The sequence below is a fragment of the Aotus nancymaae genome, unplaced genomic scaffold (genome assembly GCF_030222135.1).
Source record: "Aotus nancymaae isolate 86718 unplaced genomic scaffold, 86718_ANA_hifiasm-v0.15.2.pri h1tg000076l, whole genome shotgun sequence".
Taxonomy (NCBI): domain Eukaryota; kingdom Metazoa; phylum Chordata; class Mammalia; order Primates; family Aotidae; genus Aotus; species Aotus nancymaae.
This window is the reverse complement of record NW_026988491.1, coordinates 13872687-13891796: the sequence shown is the minus strand read 5'-3', so window position 1 is coordinate 13891796 and position 19110 is coordinate 13872687. Positions and strand designations below refer to the sequence as shown.

At 51.9% G+C, this 19110-nt stretch overlaps 1 protein-coding gene across 2 annotated transcripts in view; it reads right to left on the bottom strand.

The window, feature by feature from the left end:
• CACNA1I (calcium voltage-gated channel subunit alpha1 I) overlaps window positions 1-19110 on the bottom strand; it is a 123315-nt gene that overhangs the window by 63733 nt on the left and 40472 nt on the right. For both annotated transcript variants that reach the window (XM_064368063.1, XM_021668753.2), the window contains one exon: window positions 3081-3178. In XM_064368063.1, coding sequence (XP_064224133.1) covers window positions 3081-3178 — 98 coding nt within the window. The remainder of the gene's footprint in view (window positions 1-3080; window positions 3179-19110) is intronic.

Genomic DNA, 19110 nt, shown 5'->3' with positions numbered 1-19110 from the left:
GTTCATTGCCTGACCCACAGCTGCATCTTCCTGGTTGTTCGTGCTGGAGCTTTGCAGCCTTTGCCGTATTTTTAAAACACAGGCAGCTGGGTGTGGTGGCTCACGCCTGTAATCCCAACACTTTGGGAGGCCAAGGTGGGTGATCACGAGGTCAAGAGATGGAGACTATCCTGGCCAACATGGTGAGACCCCCATCTCTACTAAAAACACAAAAATTAGCCAGGCGTGATGGTGTCCGCCTGTAGTCCCAGCTACTTGGGAGGCTGAGGCAGAAGAATCGCTTGAACTCAGAAGGTAGAGGTTGCAGTGAGCTAAGATCGCATCACTGCACTCCAGCCTAGTGACAGAGTGAGACTCTGTCTCAAACACACACACACACACACACACACACACACACAGAGGCAACCAGCCCACTCCACTTGGCTTTGCAATTAATAACCCATTGCTTGACTGTGCCCAGCACCAGCTCTCTAGCTTGCCCTCTAGTGACGAGACTGAAAGCTACAGGCTACTGTTGAAAAGATGGTGTTTCCAAGTCAGAAGCGGCTCAACCATGAGTAGGAGGATTGTCCCCAGGAAACTCATATTCAAAAAAAAAAGGAAAATCAAAAAAACAGCCCTTCAAACCTCTCTAGGAAGCACTTCTAAGAGCCCAATCCACCCCTGCCCTGCCTCAAGTCACTCATTCCCTGGCGGCTCTGGGCAGGGGACCTGGCACCCGACGACAAAGCTGTCTGTCCTGTGAAATGAGGGTTAGACCAATAGACCTGCAGGCCCCATGTGCTCCAACAGCCCGGGGCTCCTGTAGAATTGCCCTTGAGTTTATCTGCAGGGCCCTTCCAGGGGAACACCAGGTGCTGGAGGGCAAGCACTCCCAGTGACTCCCCAGTTCTGGTTCTGAGAGACGTTTCAGGTGGAATCAGGCACCACGGCTGGAAGCAGAACCTCCCCCAACTCGATGCTCCTTGCTGCCCAGCAGTGGCCACTAGCAGGAGGGGGCACTGAGAAAAGGCGCGGAGCCCGCTGGGGGCTTCCTCTGTAATTGGAGCGCACGGGGAAGTTGAGCACAGGGTCAATCCCTGTCTTCCCCAGAGGCCAGAGCAGGCTGGTGCTGGGGACCAGCAGTGACCTCCACCTCCGGGAAGCAGCTTAATGAGCTCCCTACACAGCAGGAGAGGAGTCAGGAGGAGCAAGGAGGACCAGGAGGGAGAGGCACAGGCGCCACACACATGCTCAAGAAGCACACTGCCACCCTCCTGGTCACCTTGCTCCACAGACATCCTGCAGCATGGCCTCCCCTGCCTGGCCAGAGGAGGGTGGCCTCCCCACCTGCCCAGACTGACCGGTGAATTTTTCAATCCTGGGGTCAGGCCAGCCCCACAGGGCGCTCAGGATAAATGGATGTCAGAGGTTGTCTGGGTGGGGTGGGTGACAGAGCCCCAAGGCTCCAGGGCTGGGAATTAGGGGAGTGGGGACAGCACTGTCTGTGAGGAGGAGCAGGTGCCAGGACACCTGTCCTCTTTGCCGATGGGAAAACTCATCAGCCTGGCTGAGGACAGACAGAACTCTGTTCAGACTCCAATCCTGTCACTGCATTGCTGTGTGACTTTGTGCGAGCCACTTTTAAACTTCTCTGAGCCTCACACAGGCTGCTGAGCCATCAGATGTCAAGTTCCTGGACCACAGGAGGTGGGTAGGTGCCTATAAAAGCCCTGTGCACCCAGGCACGGTGGCTCATGCCTGTAATCCAAGCACTTTGGGAGGTCAAGGCAAGCAGATCACCTAAGGTCAGGAGATCAAGAGCAGCCTGACCAATATGGTGAAACCCCGTCTCTACTAAAAGTACAAAAATTAGCTGGGCATGGTGGCACATACCTGTAATCCCAGCTACTCGTGAGAGTGAGACAGAGGAATTGCTTGAACCCAGGAGGTGAAGGTTACAGCGAGCTGAGATGTACCACTGCACTCCAGTCAGGGCGACAGAGTGAGAGCAAGACTCCATCAAAAAAAAAAAAAAGCTTCTGGAAGGCAGGCAGGGTCCTCGTCCTCTTCTTCCCCAATCTCCACCCCATCCCTAACAGAGAGCAGTGAGGAATCAGAAGACCTAACAGGCTCCAGCCTTTGCTACTCACTGGCAGTGCATCCCTGGGCAGGGAACCTTGTGTCTCCACGTCTTAGTTTTTTTCATCTGTAAAATGGGAACAGCTCACCTCCCTCAGAGTGATTGTAAGGCTCAAAACAGGTCACGGACATGAAAACTTTACAAGGCTGGGCAGATGTCAGGGCTTATGGTTGCACAATAACCTCTCTTCATACTAGGTGGGTGGACAGTTGAATGGATATGTGGGTGGATGTACGGGTGACTGCACAGATGGATGAATGGACAAATGGAAGGATGGCGAGAAGGATGAGCAGATGGATGGATGGATGGATGGATGGACAGGTGGATGGGTGGACAGGTAGACGGATGGACATGTAGATGGATGGACAGGATGGGTGGAAGGATGAGTGGATTGATGGGTGGGTGGATGGATGGATGGATGGATGGATGGATGGATGGATGGACAGGTGGATAGGTGGACAGGTGGATGGATGAACAGGTGGCTAGGCATATGGGTGAGTAGGTACGTGGACCTGTGGTGGGTGACTGACAGAGCTCAAGTTCTAAGTCAGTCAGCACAAATGAGGGAGTCAGGTTTCACTGCCCCAGGGAAATGCTCTACAATGTTCTCCTTCAAACTAAGCAACTTCTTTTCCTACAGGTGCTCACCTTGACATCCTATGAGGACCATTCCCCTACGAACCCTTTGTCCCCAAAAAGCCAGCCTCCTCAGCATGTTCTCCAAACTCTCCTGGGACTCAGAGGCATCAGGGCAACCTGCCAGTGTCTTCAGACCCATGAGCTCCATGGGAGCAGGGCACATCTGTCCAGACACTGCAGGATCCTGCACGCACCCGGGCCCTGGTCAGTCTTCTCCTAGTTAATGAAGCAGGGTGGGGGATGGGCACTGGCTAAGTAGACCAGGGATACCCAGGGATGGGTCATCCAGGAATGTGTGGACAGGGAGGGGCTGACTCACTGGGCACGCGGTTGATGGCTTTGAGGGGCCTCAGGACGCGCACGGTGCGGATGGCTGACAGGTTGATGTTCTGAAGGTCCAGGGAGTACTCGACCATCCTGTGGAGAAAGTGGAGAGTGAGGGATGGTGCTGGAGGCCAGCCGGGGCCAGGGCCCAGGTCACAGCATTCTCCAGCCACCTGCACACACCTGCCTGGACAGGGCGAGTAAAGACAGCGGTCAGATCCCCAGCTACACCCGGGCAGCATGTGGCCTGGCGCTGCTTCTCCAGCCCTTGTCTCCTCCTCTGTAAATGGTGCTGGTGACAGATATGGGCAGGGGCTGAGGGCATGAAGGGAGCACAGACGTTGCTCCCCCCGTGTGCCCAGCACTGTGCCAGGTGGCTCCTGCCCTTCAGGTCCATCCTCCTGGCCCGTGACTCACGTCAGCCCAAGCTTCCAGAGCAGCCTCTGGAAGCAGGAGGAACAGCTCCTGCACCAAACAGCTCCACGCCCCATACCCCTTCCATGCTCAACCAGCCCTGCAGCTCTTTGGAGGCAGTTTGCCTCCTCCAGGAAGTCTTCCCAGATCTCCCACAAGAGGCAGATCTCTGAGGTCCCCTCACGGTGGAAGCACAGAAAACCTCAGTCGGGGGGACTGGGAGATGGGCCTGGCCTACATTCCCAGGATGACCCCCGGGCCCCCATCACCAGACCTTTCCCCAGGCACCTCCCGCCCCAGGACTTAAGCGCTGCCGCCAGCTCCACCTGTCACCCCCCATGTCACCACTGTCAGTAGGAAATGAAGGCTTTTCCTACACACCGAGCAAACCTGTCTGACTGTTGTGAAGTGCCGCCCCCTCCCGCTGCTTGAAGAGTCATTGAGTGAAAGCTCTATTCCCTGAAATGCAGCCACCATCCATCCCCCACCCTTTGGAGCACAGGCTCAGGCTCCTACATGCAGTCACGCACACACACCTCCACAGCTGTGTGCACACACACAGTCACACACACACAGAGTCACAAACAGGCATACAACCACACACACCCGCATACAACCACACCTGCACAGTCACACACATGCACACAACCACACAGAGTCACACACTCACACACAACCACACTCACACACAACCACCCCTGCACCCACACACACAACCACACACACACACCGGCACACAACCACACACACACAACCACACACCCGCACACACAGACATAAATACACGCACACCTGCACACACACACTCATTCCTTTATTGGACATCCTCATATGTGCACACTCTTACTCAAGCCCAAATTCAGATGATGGGGAGTGACCCAAAAAAGTGGGAGACCTAGAGCTAGAGACAGAGACCTTGGGGACCTGATGGGGAGGGAGGAAAGAGGGAGGGGGAGCTGGCAGAGAGCAGGGAGGGATGAGGGGGGCAGGAGAAGGAGCAGGAGGAGGGAAGACGGGTGGCGGAGGGGCAGGGAGAGGAGGTGGTGGCGGGGGCAGCAGCCAGGTGAGGCCCACGGTGACCTGGAAGGGGCAGCAAGGGAGCGGGGCTGCATGAGGATTCTTCGCGTGGGTGAGCCCAACTGTCATTTTCACATTTTGTAGAAAGAGCTCTCCAGGCAGCCGGGAGACACGTGTGACGGAGGGGCTGCGGGGGTGGCACACACAGGCACACAAACAGGCGCTGGTACCCTCGGGGCCCAGGACTGCCGAGTCCCATCGCAGGCAACCAGGCCTGGCTCCGGCTGGGCCCCCGCCCCCACCATGCCCCTCCCCCACAGACGTGGCCCTTACTCCTCCCGCCTTGATCATCATCCAGACCCTGTGGGGAAGCAGGTTGGGGAGAGGGGTTGGGGGGGAATCAGTACCTAGGGAGAGCTGGGAACCCCCCAGGCTCAGTTCATGCTTTGCTGGGTGAGCTGGAGGCGGGGGCTCCCAGCACACACCAGCCTGAACCCACCCACGTGCTGCCTCCCTGGAGCCCAGAGGGCACACCTGCCCAGCTCTGGCAGACGCTCATTGAAGACTTGTTCCCATCCCCATGAAGTCTTGCCATGAAAATAAACAGATGCCTGAAAGATGGATGGGTAGGCAGAAAAGCCACAGCTGTTTCAGGCCCTACTGGGTGCTGGGCACTGTTCTCTCTGCCTGCAGGAAGCCATTTCAATCTCCACACATGTGAGCACAGGGCCCATTACTCTCTCCTGTGGCAGCCTCCCTCCATTCCACCCCAGACCAGGGCAAATCGCATCCAGGACTGGCTCGCTGAGAGAGCCCTTGGGACGAAACCCTGCTGGTCCATAACTCCCCTCCCCACATGGCCACACAGCTCCCTTCCCCGCCAAGTCTAGGACTGTGGCTCGCAGTTAAGTGAGGGCACCAACCATGGCCCCTGCCCCAGGATAGGCTGGGGGACGAGAATGTCCCCGTGCAATTCAGCCCCTTGATGACAAAAAGTGTTTTCTTGCATTTTGTGTTTCTCTACAAGGGGTGGCAGGAAGAGGCTGACCCCAGGGTCCTCAATGAGATACAAGTTGTGACCGGATGTCACAGAGGCCCATGATGACCCAGTTAGTAACTTTAGGGTCTGAACACCTTCCAGACCTCAGCCTTGCCACAGGCAGCTGATCAGACACATGTCTCAATTTTTCCTGAAGGCCACCTGGGATGGAAGAACTATCTCCCTCCCCTTCTTCTCTTTCCACCCTGGTGACAGCCAAGACAGCTGGGACTTCCTGCCCACATTCCAAAAAGAGAAGGTAAGGAAGGGCCACCCTGTGGGCTGACTCCCCTCAGGCCCCAAATAAGACATCACTTACAGGAGTGAGAAATTAATTCCTAATTACACAGTTACTTTATCATGCAACTTCAGTGCTAAAAGTCTAAAAAAGAAATCAACAACCCCCCCTAACTACCTCCTGTCAGCTCCTAAGCGCTTAATTAGGTAAGTAATGTTGCTTTAAAGAGAGCACTTCCATCCTGAAGTTGCCCCAGGAGGAGGTGGCTGTCTTCTGGGGAGAGGGGCTCGGGTGTGGCCAGGCTGTAGGAGGGGCCATGCCAGGGAGTACACAGAGGGTGGGCATCATTTCTCCCCAGCACCCTGAACTCCAACCTTATTCCTCAAAGAGCCTCCCTCCCCGGCTCCAGGCTCCTAGCAGAGGTCCACCCAAGGATCCCATGATCCCAGCCAGGCCACCATGGTTGGCCACCATGTTTGGCTCAGGACAGGCACATGGTCCCAGGCAGGCCATGAGGGCAGCGTAGCTCATGAGCGGGGTCTGTGGAGAAGAGGCCCTCTCCCTCCTCTCCCTGGCTGAGCCGCTGCCTGGAAACCCGGAGGCCACCATGGCACCGTGGCGGCCTGAGAATTTTGCCAACACAAAGGAGGGCTGAAGCAAGAGCCGGAGAAAGGTGGGCTCTTGACCGCATGCTGGGTCAGGATCCAGCTAAGCCTGGATCCCCAACCTGCCCTGTGCTCTCCACGGTTACCTGAGCCAGTGTTTTCCTTTTGGGTTCTAGGTCCTGCTCGCACTGTGTTTCTGTCCACTGGAACGCAAGGTCCTGGTTGGTTTAGAAAGGTTATCTGAGCACTCACTACCTGCCACAAGCTTCATACCCCTTCCCTCAGGTACTCTTCCCTCCGTTGGATTACGGCGCCCACTGCAGATGAGGAAACTGAGGCATAGAAGGGGCCTGTGTCAGGCCAGGCATGGTGGCTCACACCTGTAATCCCAGTACTTTGGAAGGCCGAGGCAGGCGAATCACCTGAGGTCGGGAGTTCAAGACCAGACTGGGTAACATGGCAAAACCCTGTCTGTATTAAGAATACAAAAAAAAAGTAGGCGGGCATGGTGGTGCATGCCTGTAATCCCAGCTACTCTGGAGGCTGGGGCAGGAGACTTACTTGAACCCAGGAGGCAGAAGTTGCAGCGAGCTGAGATTGTGCCACTGTACTGCAGCCTGAGCTACAAGGTGAAATTCCGTCTCAAAAAAAAAAAAAAGAAGGGATCCATGTCCCACAGCCAAGGGACCCAGGAGCTCTGTGTGATTTGCCTCCTCCCCTACCTCATCGGTCACCGGCAAGGCTTTGCCAGAGCAGGCCCTGGCCAGGTGGGTAGAAGGCACAGCACTCACCACAGCACGCGGACCACAGCCAGCATCCCCTGAGGCAGTGCTGCCTTATGGTCAGAGGAGGACAGAGCTGGGTTCCCATCCCAGCTCGCTGCTTGTGCACCATGTGACTTTGGGCAAGTCACTGACCTGAAACGTGTTCACATCCAGATCCAGTGCTCAGAACGGGGCCTCACACAAGGAACAGCCAAGAAATGTGAGCTATTATTGTATCACAGCCTCAACTGTTACCTCAGTTCACACGCGCCCACGAGTCACATGAGGCCCTCTCCAGACCCCACCCCCAGCCAGAAATGAGCTCTCCTGCCTGGTGTCCCACTGATCCTCCATGAGGGTACCTCTGGGCGCCCAACCCTGTTCCTCAGAGTGGGGGCTGGCTCGGAACCCCTGCTGGGTCCCCAGTGCCCAGCCCAGGTTCTGACTTAGAGGCAGACTCCCTGTGGGAGCTTATCAAACAAATGATTTGAGGGACAAGATCAGAAAAAAAAGCCAAAAAAAAAAAAAAGCTTGGCTCTGACAAGAAGCCACAAGAAATGACTGAGATTCAACATCTTTCCAGGAAATACCCCGCCCAGGAGATGATTTCTGTGTGTGGCTGATAAAAATAGGGTGTTTCCTCAATCTTCACAAGGGGCCCACGGGGGCTTTCTTAAAATGTGATTTAAGATGTAGCTAATGGAAGGGAAGCTGAGATGCTGGAAATCACAGATCATCTGTCAGGAGGCAGCTCTGGGATGACTCAGGCTTGTGTTGGTTGATAACTAGACCACCAACCATTGCCAATATCCAGGCACCCAGCACACAGTAGGTTTTCTGTGGAGCACACAGTAGGTGCTCTGTGGAGACAGGGAGGGAAGGAGGAAGGAAGTAATGGAGAGAATTTGGGAGTAATAACATTAACCCTTGACTGTGGCCAGCACCTCATGATTTATGGGTCATTTTACCCATTGCTATGGTCTGAATATTTATATCCACCTAAAATTCATATATTGAGATTCTGTCCCCCAAGGTGACGGTATTAGGAGGTGGGGCCTTTGGGAGGGTGATTGGGTCATGAAGGCAGAGCTCTCAAGAATGAGATTATCACCTTTTTAAAACAGGCAAAAGGAAGCTCATCCGCCCTTTCATGTGGGGACCCACGTGAGGACTCGGTGAGAAGACCCATCTATGAGGAAGTGGGTCCTCACCAGACATTGAATCTGCCAGCACCTTGATCTTGGACTTCCCAACCTTCAGAACTGTGAGAAATAGATTTCTGTTGTTTATGAGCCACCCAGTTTATGGTATTTTGTTAGAGCACCCCAAACAGACCAAGACATCTGTCTGAGTCCATTTTCTGCTGCTAAGCAGAAGCAGAAAGCCTCGGTGATTTATTTTTAAAAAAGAAATTAATTTGGTTTATGGTCCTGGAGGCTGGAAAGTCCAACATCAAGGTGCTATATCTGGCGAGGGCCTTCTTGCTATGGCATTGCACGGCAGAAGGGCAAGAAAGTGTGTGTGAGAGAAGGAAGGGGCCAAACTCATCCTTCTTATCAGGAACCCATTCCCACGATAACCATCCCACTCCCACAATAATGGCATCAATCCATCCAGGAGGGCTGACTCCTCATGACATGGCCACCTCTCAGCTCTGTTGCACTTGGGATTAGGTTGCCAAACGTGAACTATGAAAGATACATTCAGACCACAGCAACACCCATAGTCCCTCACACAAACCTATAAGGCCAAAGAAAAGAGGTTATTAAGCCCACTTGACAGATGCTCTGAAACCAACTCAGCCCAAGCTCAGAGTACAGAGGGGATTTGGGGGAAGAATGCTGGGTTGGCCACAAAGCCGAAGGATGGGGCTGCAAAGACAGAACCCAGGCAGGTGGGAACCAGGGCAGCTCTGGGAACCTCGGTGGCAGAACACCTGGACCTTCTCTCTCCAAGCCTCCATTCAGGTGACTTTACTCCAGTGGTTTATCTCTGGGTAGAGTTGCCAGATAAATAGAAGCTTCCCAGTTAAATCTGAGCTTCAGATAAACAATGAACAATTTTAGTATATGCCTCATGATGTCTGCCTCCCGTGAAACTTAGCTCCATTACTCTAGAGTAGTCTTGGCAGCATGGCAGGTGGGAACCAGAGAGTGGGCTGTGTGGGGTGGAGATGCTTTAGGCTCTGCCAGAGCTTGGGGGAAATGTTCCTCTCAGGGGACTCACCTCACAGCTTTCTGAGGGCTAGTGAGGCTTCCCAAGTCCTCAGAGGCAAATCAACTACTTACATTTCAGCCTCTCGGAAGGAACCACCCCTTTATGTCATGGGTGAGCACGAGCCCTGGAGGCAGCCAGACCTGAGCAATCCCAGATCTGCTCCATAAAGGCTGTGCATGTCCTGGGCAGGCTGCCAACCTCTCTGAGCCTCCATTTTCTCAGCTGCAAAATGGGGTTAACAATACTAATTTCTAGGGATTGTGAGGATATAACACCATCATGGGTGTAAAGGAGCCCAGCTCAGTCAGTAAATGATAGTTCATGGTAAGCCACCTAAACGGCTTGGTTTCCACCAGACAGGGTGCCCTCGTGGATTCTGAGAGTAACAAGGCCAGGCCTCGGATCCTCCCTTTCCAGCCTCCCTGTCCAGCCTTCCCACCCTCAGCCACGTGGTAGGGGCAGGGCTGACACATCCTGCCGGGGGTGGACCTTCACCTCCATCTGGCCTATAGGAGCTCTGCCCACTCCACCCTCAGTGATTGGCCCAGGGATGAGAATGTGCCCCATGCCAGCCAATCTAGGCCAAAGAGGCTCAGTTCCAGGACAGGTTGGAACTGCTGGGAAAGGAAAGGCATCTCTGAACTGGAGGGAATGGGCTCGGAGCCCCAGCTGCCTGCCACCAACCTGCCACAGAGAGAGCTCCAGGAATGGAAGTCAGCACAGACCAGCAGAGCTGTGGGATGGAAGCACACAGGGTCTAGAGACATCTTTCAGGATTCTAGAGCAAGCGGGCCCTGAAGCTGTAGACCCCTTGGCTTTTCAGTAGAGAAGATGTAGACTCATTTAAACCAGAGTTCCCCTCCCATGTAACAGAGTCCTTCCCGATTCATTATTGACTGGTGTCAGGCACCTCAACCCATGGCCAGAGAATCTCTGGTGACTTCCCCCCACATAGCAGATGACAGCTACCATCCTGTTTCCAAGGAAACAAGCCTCCACAGTGACCATCACCCTTTCTCCCACCCCATCCCATATGCAAATAAGAAATGGGAGGTTCCCCCAGGAACCTTCCCCGGTCCACGCTCACCCAACAGGAGCTCAGCTTAAAGAAAATGGCTCCAGATACCCTCTCCCCAGCTCTTTAGTGCTTGGGTGCAACAGACAGGAAACAAACATGTAATGATGCCGCCACAGCTCTGGGGACTCCAGGATGATGACTAGCCTTGGCCCTGCCCTCAGAGCACCCAGTGCACCCGAGCATCCACATCCGCAGGGCAGACAAACCTGTAAGTCCAGGATAGATCAGAGTTTAAAGTCAATGACAACACCAGAAGGGTGCCCTGAACTTCACGACGTTTGGAGGGCTTCCTTACCTACCAATAGTGTACACAGAGCAGTGCAGGAAGGCCAGCTCCAAAGGCTTCTGGGTATCCCAGTGATCACCTTCTGATCCCCGTGACCACAGCAGGATCTGCTGGCAGGCGCTGGGCTCTGTGGAGCTTGCATAGGTTGGTGTTGACTTTAGAGATCTCAGCAGAGCTCTACCCCTGCCCAGTCGGCACGGGCAGAGCTCCAGAAGCTCTGACCACGGCTTGGAGACACGGTAGAGCCACAGCTTTGGTAAAGGGTGGGTGAAGAAACTGAGGCTCGAGGAGAAGAATGTGGCTGACTCAGAGCACCCCCCCGCCAACCCCTTGATGTGCATTCTCTTTTCTGATCTTGCCCGGCCCCGAGGGGCAACTCCTGTTTGATTTAGCCAGGTTCAATGATGTTTTCTGCTTTCTTAGCCCCGCTGCAGCTCAGGTGTCCATCAGACCCAGTTCTGGCCAAATGCACTAGGGAAGGGAAGGATCCTGGAAAGAAAATCTCATTTTCCTGATCCAAGTGGACATGCCCTATCACTCTTCACCCTTCCTTCCTGTCTTTAATTCAGACATGACACCCACGGCTTCAGTGGCTGCCTTGTGACCATGAAAGGAAGGCCTGGAAAATCACAAGGATGTCAGCCCCCACACTGCAGAACTATCACCAGTAACCAGAACTTTGTGTTATGTCAGAGATACACATTCAGGATTCAGGATTTGCTTGAGCCACTGTGAGTTGGGTTTTCTATTACTTGCAGCCAAATGCATCCCTGACAAATACACCCAGCAAGTTACACTGAGCCAGGTCTCCATCCTAACTGGTGGAGCCAACTTCCCAAGGTTCAATTCCTGACTCTGCCCCTTACCAGCCTGCAACCTCAGGCAAGTTACTCTCTGTCACTGTGCCTCGTCTGTGGGGTGGAACTGACCACAGCCCTCCAGGGATTGTCTGACCATTCAACAAGATGGTGCACAGTGTCAGACCCACTGTGAGCACTAAGCAGTTGGTATCCTTATTTTTATCACACTCCTGGAGGAAGCATCAGAGGATTCAATTCCCTTTGCCTTTTAAAGTTCCACTGATGGGGCACTTTGGACAAAAGGAACTCTTGGCCAGCAGCCTCAGCAGGGACATATCTGTCTGATCTTTCTAGAAAGCCCTAGCCCAGAGCTGAGGAACAATTCTTAGTGGCTTTTTGTTTCCCAAGAGCCTGTAAGAATCAGGCTGGAGAAGCTGTCCCCAGTGGGCATTCCAGAGACCATGTTTCCAGGATACAATAAATCCTTTTTATTTATTTATTTATTTATTTTTTGAGACAGAGTCTTACTCTGTCACCCAGGCTGGCATGATCTTGGCTCACTGCAACCTCTGCGTCCCAGGCTCAAGCAATCCTCCCATCTCGGCCTCCTCGGTAGGCAAGATCTACCACACCCAGCCCAGGGTACAATGAGTCCTAACCTGGCCTCTCCTTCTCACCCTCTAGCCAAGGTGCTAAATTACTGATGTTACTGGTATCTTTATTAATACTATCAATGATCACAGAAATTCTTTTTTAAAAAATGTTTTAAAGAGATGGGCTGTTGCTATGTTGCCCAGACGGATCTCGAACTCCTGGGCTCAAGAAATCCTCCCACCTCAGCCTCCCGAGTAGCTGGAACAATTGGCACACACCACTGCATCAACTGATCACAGTTCTGTGTTTGTTTTTTGTTTTTTTGAGACGGAGTCTCGCTCTGTCACCCAGGCTGGAGTGCAGTGACACGATCTCGGCTCACTGTAACCTCTACCTCCTGGGTTCAAGCAATTCTCCTGCCTCAGCCTCCTGTGTAACTGGGATTACAGGTGTCCACCACCATACCCGGGTAATTTTTTATTTTTTATTTTCAGTCGACACGGGATTTCACCATGTTGGTCTCGAACTCGTTACCTCAGGTGATCCATCCACCTTGGCCTCCCAAAGTGCTGGGATTACAGATGCCCACCATGAAATCAAGACTAATTTTTGTATTTTTAGTAGAGATGGGGTTTCACCATGTTGGCCAGGCTGGTCTCGAACTCCTGACCTCAGGGGATCTGCCTGCCTCAGCCTCTCAAAGTGCTGGGATTATAGGCATGAGCCACAGCGCCTGGCCAATCACAGAAGTTCTTACATGGAGTTCCCACTGTTCTGTTCACAAAGTACTTCTACCTGTCACGAGAATTATTCAAGTCCTGGACACAGATGCAGAGATGGAGCCCTCCCTATTTCTCTTCCCCTTCCTGTGGTACCCAGACTAGGAATCATGACTTCTACCTTTCAGTGTTCCTGATTCGGGGCTACTCTGACAGTCAAATGAGCTGTAGTTTCTCCATAGGTGGCCCACAGACCATATCAGGGCACCTGGGCATTTGGTTAAAATGCAGATTTCTAGGCTCTGCCATGCCTGCTAGTACTGAATCCCTGAGCTAAGGCCCAGAAATCCGCATTTTATCACATGCCCCAGTGATCCTGTTGCTCCCTGAAGTTGGAGGAGCATTGTGAGGGGGTGAAAGGCTGTGCATGTGTTTAAGGAGTGCGGCGGTTGCCCATTCCCGATCTGTGCACACCCCTCCCTCAGCTATTCCATTCTCCACATGGTCAGAAGCTCTCGGAGTCTTTCAGATGTAAGGTGGCTCCTGTTCTCTGTACTTATCCAAGGCAGGGCCCGCACCAGCTGTCCTTGGCAAGCCTCCTTCTGGTGAGGTCCCAGAAGCCTCACCTTCCACCCCTGGCTCACCCCCAGAGACCAGGCATCAGAATTATTGGGGAAGTTTTTAACAGAGGTGGCCAGGCTCCTCCCCACAGGTGGCAATGGCCATTTTGTTTCTGGCGGGAGGAGGAGATAGAATTACCAGCATGATGCAGCAAGGGAGACACACAGCTAAAGAACATCTCAAGTTCAACAAGAATGTGATTAAGTAGTTCATGACCTCCTAATGGACAGAGGCAGCAAAGTGTAGCTTAAATGATAAAACAAAGAGTTGGGTTTGGCCAGGCACAGTGGCTCATGCCTGTAATCCCAGCATTTTGGGAGGCCAAGGTGGGTGGATCACTTAAGGTCAGGAGTTCAAGACCAGCCTGGCCAACATGGTGAAACCCCATCTCTACTAAAAATATAAAAATTAATCAGGCACGGTGGTGCATGCCTGTAATCCCAGCTACTCGAGAGGCTGAGGCATAAGAATTGCTTGAACCCAGGAGAAAGAGGTTGCAGTGAGCTAAGATGGTGCCACTGTGCTCTAGCCTGGGCAAAAGAGAGAGACCTTGTCTCAAAAAAGAAGGAATAAGAAGGAAGGAAGGAAGGGAAAGAAAGAAAGGAAAAGAGAGAAAGAAGGAAGGATGGAAAGAGAGAAAGAGAAAGAAAGAGAGGGAAGGAAGGAAGAAGAAAGAAAGAAAGAAAGAGAAAGAAAAACAAAGAAAGACAGAGAGTTGAGTTCAACCAGACATGAATAGAGTTGATGGCCCGGGCTTTGTCACACACTGGAAGAGTCTAGTGCAGTGCCACAAGACTTGCCGTCCTGAGCTGCATAAGTACCTGGAATGAGTGGCTGCGTCAGGACTCCAAGAGGCCACTGTGAGATGAAATCAACAGCAATGAGTGCAAAGTTTGTCATGTGGGTTTTAAAAAATCACCGACTTTTAGTTCCAGGGTAGGAGAGACCTGGTCTGGAGAGTGAACATGACCTGATGGCAAAAGGGAGCACAGCCACTCCCCAGATCACCACAGTCCCGCACTTCACTGGGGAGAGGGCCACCCATTCTTTCTACCCCATAATCCCGTCCTCCTGCCAGGGACAGAGACAGCCTGAAGTGAGTCCAGCAGGTGAGGGATGAATGCTGTCCTTTGACAAATGGTGGGAAGGCTGGAGACATTTCACCTAGAAGGGGAGACTTGAGGAGGACAGGAGCCGCCCCCAACTCCCGAAGGACAGCTGCGAGTTTATCAGTGATGCCATCACTGCAGCCTCTGGGCCCTTCCTGTGCAGTGAAGGCCTTGCCCCTTCTCTGACCTTGTCTCTTAACATCCACCTCACAGAAACCCTGGGCTTCAGCATCCCCTGTCACTCACCCTTCCCTTCTGCATAGGCCCTCTCAGGCCTCCCCCATGCTTCCCCCCGCCTGAAACTCCCTTTCCACAGCCCTCTGCCTGGCCAGCTCTTATCACCCTCAGATATGTCCCTCAGGGCGATATACAGTGACCCCCCCATCAATATCGGGGCCCCATTCCACGACCTGATGACTTTCTATACTTCTCAACAACAGCATGGGTCTGAATTTAGACTTTAGCTGTAGTGATGTGTTTTATTTCTGTTTTCCAAACTAAAAGTTCCATGAAATCACAAAGGGTGTGTCTTGTTCATCATTGTGCCCCCACTAACCTGCACAAGGCCTGGCATGTAGTAGGTGCTCAATAAATGCTGATGTAGTGAATGAATGAATGGTACCATCCAGTGGGAGCCACAGGAAGATCAGTTTCAGCTCCGTGAAAGAGCATTCTAGTGCTTTCGGCTGTCCCAGTTTGAGACTGGCCACCTGGTGAGGCACTGCACTCCCTGCGGGGGCAGACTGGGAGCAGAGGCAGGCCCCGGGTCTCAGACACACCTGCCATGAGGGTTACATCAGATGTGGAGATGAAGGCTGTGACCTCTAAGGAACCTTCCAACTTGGAGGTGCTATGCCTGCCTCCACAGCTTGAAGAAAGAGCTAGTAAGTAATTAGGGGAAGGGGAGGTGCAGGAAGGGAGGAAACATCCTTGGGATGCCAGGCTGGTTACTTGGGAAACAGAACATTTATAGCACCAAGCCTGGGTGGGACTGTAAGGGATGGGTGGGTGGCTCTGGGGACGGGTCTTGGGTGGGAGCGGGACTGGAGGGCTGGGCTCTGGAGCCTGGGTTGTGACTCCCCATCCTGTCCTCTCCGCCTACGCCATCCTTGAGCACAAAGAATGGGAATGACCTTGAGCATAGGGTAGTCTTGTCCACCTGAGTCCCGGAATCCAGCACATAGCTGGGCAGTGAGTGTTCATGATTCTAGCAAAAACGTCAGCTGAGCGTGATGGCTCACACTTGTAATCCCAGCACTTCCAGAGGCCAAGGTAGGAGTATCACTTGAACCCAGGAGGTCACATAGTGAGACCTTGTCTCTACAAAAAAATGAAAAACTAAAAAAATTAGCCAGGCATGGGGTGCGTGCCTGTAGTCCCAGCTACTTGGGAGGCTGAAGTGGGAGGATCACCTGCGTCCAGGGAGGTTGAGGCTGCAGTCAGCTGTGATCGCACCACTGCACTCCAGCCCGGGTGACAGAATGAAACCGTCTCAAAATAAAAAAGTCTCCTTTGCATCTGTCCCCCAGTTGGGACCACCTACATCATGGTGGGGCTTGGTGCAAAGTGAAGATGCAGGGACCCTTGTTCATAAATGATGAAGAATTTCAAAATAGCAGAGTGCGGTAACAGAGTGCAGACCCAAGCATGGAGGCCCTGTGCGACTCCACACGTTGCATGTCAGCCCCATGCCCAGCCCTCCCTGATCTCCCAAGGATGCTAGACTGCAGACCTAGCATCATCCAACCTCCATCTCCGGGACCAAGAGAACATGTCAAACTGAGACCTCGCCATGATGCTGAAGCTAGGCAGTTCCTCGCCCTGCTCAGCTTAGAGCCTCGTTGTCTTTATTTCTAAATACGAGCAGACAGGAAACAATCGCTAAGCGATACAGAAGGCTTCAAGTCAAAAGGGCAGCGTGGGGGTGCCCACGGGAGGCAGACAGTGGAGCCAGCAGAACAAATGACTTCCTGGAAACAAGAGTTAGGAAAAATTATCCTAGAACTTGGAAATATGGTAAAGAGAGGGCACTATTTCTCACAATGTCATTTTGCACATAATTTAACAGTCCTTTTAAAGATTATTTCACTATCCAGGGGGAATATACCTTTGTTTGATTCACAATTTCCCATTCACTAAAGGTCTGGATGCTGTGAAATTACATATTAACTTGTAGATTTTTATCTGGCAGAAATGTATGTGATTTCTGCCCAAAAGAAAAGATAACCCCAAAAGTTATGGTTTATTACCCTGTAGGTCATTAACCAGCTTTGACTCCAACCTCAATTTCTTCCTGCATCCTTTCTCCAATGTCTGTTTTCCGAATTCTGCTGATTACCATCTGGTGAGTTCCTACTCCTTAACAAGCTGGATAAATTTGCCATATATGTTGATTCTAAGATGTGTGTAAGGGTCACTTTTTTTTTACCTTTTCAGAAATTATACTTTGACACAGGGTTACTTCCAGAATCACGAGAAGACTTTTAAGAAGCCTAATTAGTATATAAGGAGATTCAGGTGAATAATGTATCCATAAAATAAGAACAGGCATCCATAAAACAAGAATAGGCACAAGGTGCTCTGAAAAACAAGAAATCCAAAAACAAGAAGTGTACTTGGGAATTAAAAAGACACCGAGGAAATGAATTATTCCGCAGGGACAGTAATGGGGCAAGGACATTGCTGAAAAGCCCACTTGTGATTCAGAAGCCCAAGTCAAAGAATTCTCTCATATTACAGACAAAATCTGTGAAAGAAAAGAGGAAAGGCATGGAGAAAAGATAGAGGACAGAAACATCCATATAACGCGAATTCCAGAAAGAGAGAGCAGAGAAGAATGGGCCATAGACAAAAAAGAGATGGAAGAACTTTCTTCTGAGATGAAGGAAAGCGTGAGTCTTTTTTTTTTTTTTTTTTTGAGACACGGTCTCACTTTGTTGAAAGCTAGAGTCCAATGCCACTATCACTGCTCACTGCAGCCTCAACCTCCTGGGCTCAAGGAATTCTCCTGCCTCAGCCTCCTGAGTAGCTGGGACTACAGGTGTGCACCACCACACCAACTAATTTTTTGTTTTTTGTAGAGATGGGGGTCTCACTATGCTGCCCAGGCTGGTCTCAAACTCCTGGGCTCAAGTAATCCTCTTGCCTCGACCTCCCAAAGTGCTGGGATTACAGGAGTGAGCCACTGCACATGGCCAAAAGCACCAGTCTTGAGTTCTCTAAGGTCTCACTTAGATCTGCCCTAGAGAAAGGTCTGATTCTGAAGGTAAAGAGAAAAGTCCACATGCTTCTAGTCCAGAAAAAGCAGGTCACCTTCCAAGAAAGAGGAACCAGACCTGTACTGGACTCACCTACAATACAATAGTGTAGGTTTGAATGGCAGGATATGTGCAGGGTTCTGACTCAAGAACAGCATAAATAACTGTCCTCCACACTCAAAGATCAGAGGAATACACGTTTGGACAGGCAAGATTGAAAAATAATGCTATCCAAATATCTTTTCCTTAAAATCTACTTAAGGATGTTCTCCAGCCAAACCAGAATGACAATGAGAATGAAGAACGTGACTAAGAGGGGGATACAGTGCTCAGGAAACCAGAGTAGCTTCCATTCAGGTCTAAGTGACTGAATGCAGTGACAGAGAGAAGATGCTGAGAGGCCAGATGCAGTGGCTCACACCTGTAACCCCAGCACTTTGGGAGGCTGAGGTGGGAAGATAGCTTGAACTCAGGAGTTCAAGACCAGCCTGGGCAACATAGTGAGAAAAGAAAAGCAAGAAAATCTGGGGTGAAAAATGTCTCTATAAAAAAGAAAAGAAAAATTAGCCAAGGTTGGTAGCACATGCCTGTAGTCCCAGCTACTCAAGAGGCTAAGGTGGGAGGATCCTTTGAGCCTGGGAGGTCAAGGCTGCAGTGAGCTGTGATTGCGCCACTGCTCTCCAACCTGGGTGACAGAGTGAGAACTTGTCTCAAAAAAGTTGAAGGAAGGAAGGGAGGGAGGGAGGGAGGGAGGTAAAGAAAGAAAAAGAAGGAAAAAGAAAGAAGAAAAGAGAAGGAAAGAGAAAGTAAGAAAGAGAGAGGGAGGGAAGGAAGGAAGAGAAAGAAAGAAAGAGACAGAAAAAGAGAGAGAGGGAGGGAGTGAGGAGGGGGAAGGGAGAGAAGTGGGAGAAGGAATGGGAGGGAGTGAGGGGAGGGAAAGCAAGCTTAGAAGTAGTGTAACTTTTTTAAAACCCTAGTGAAACAAATCACCTCACTTCAGAGCGTATCTGTGGAATTTAGCAGATCCTTGGTGGGATTCTCATGCCCTGATTGCCCGTCTCAGCCACGCGTCTACTGAATCGGTCACACCTCCTCGATGGCACAAGGTTGCACACATACACGGACACACACACTCATACATCTCTCTCACACGCACGCTTACAGCCTCCAGCCTTTTCCTCTCTCCCCTGCCCTAATGACCCATCCCTGGGCATGGTTAACACCCCCTCAGCCTTCAGCTCTCCGGCATCACCTCCTCAAGAAGCCC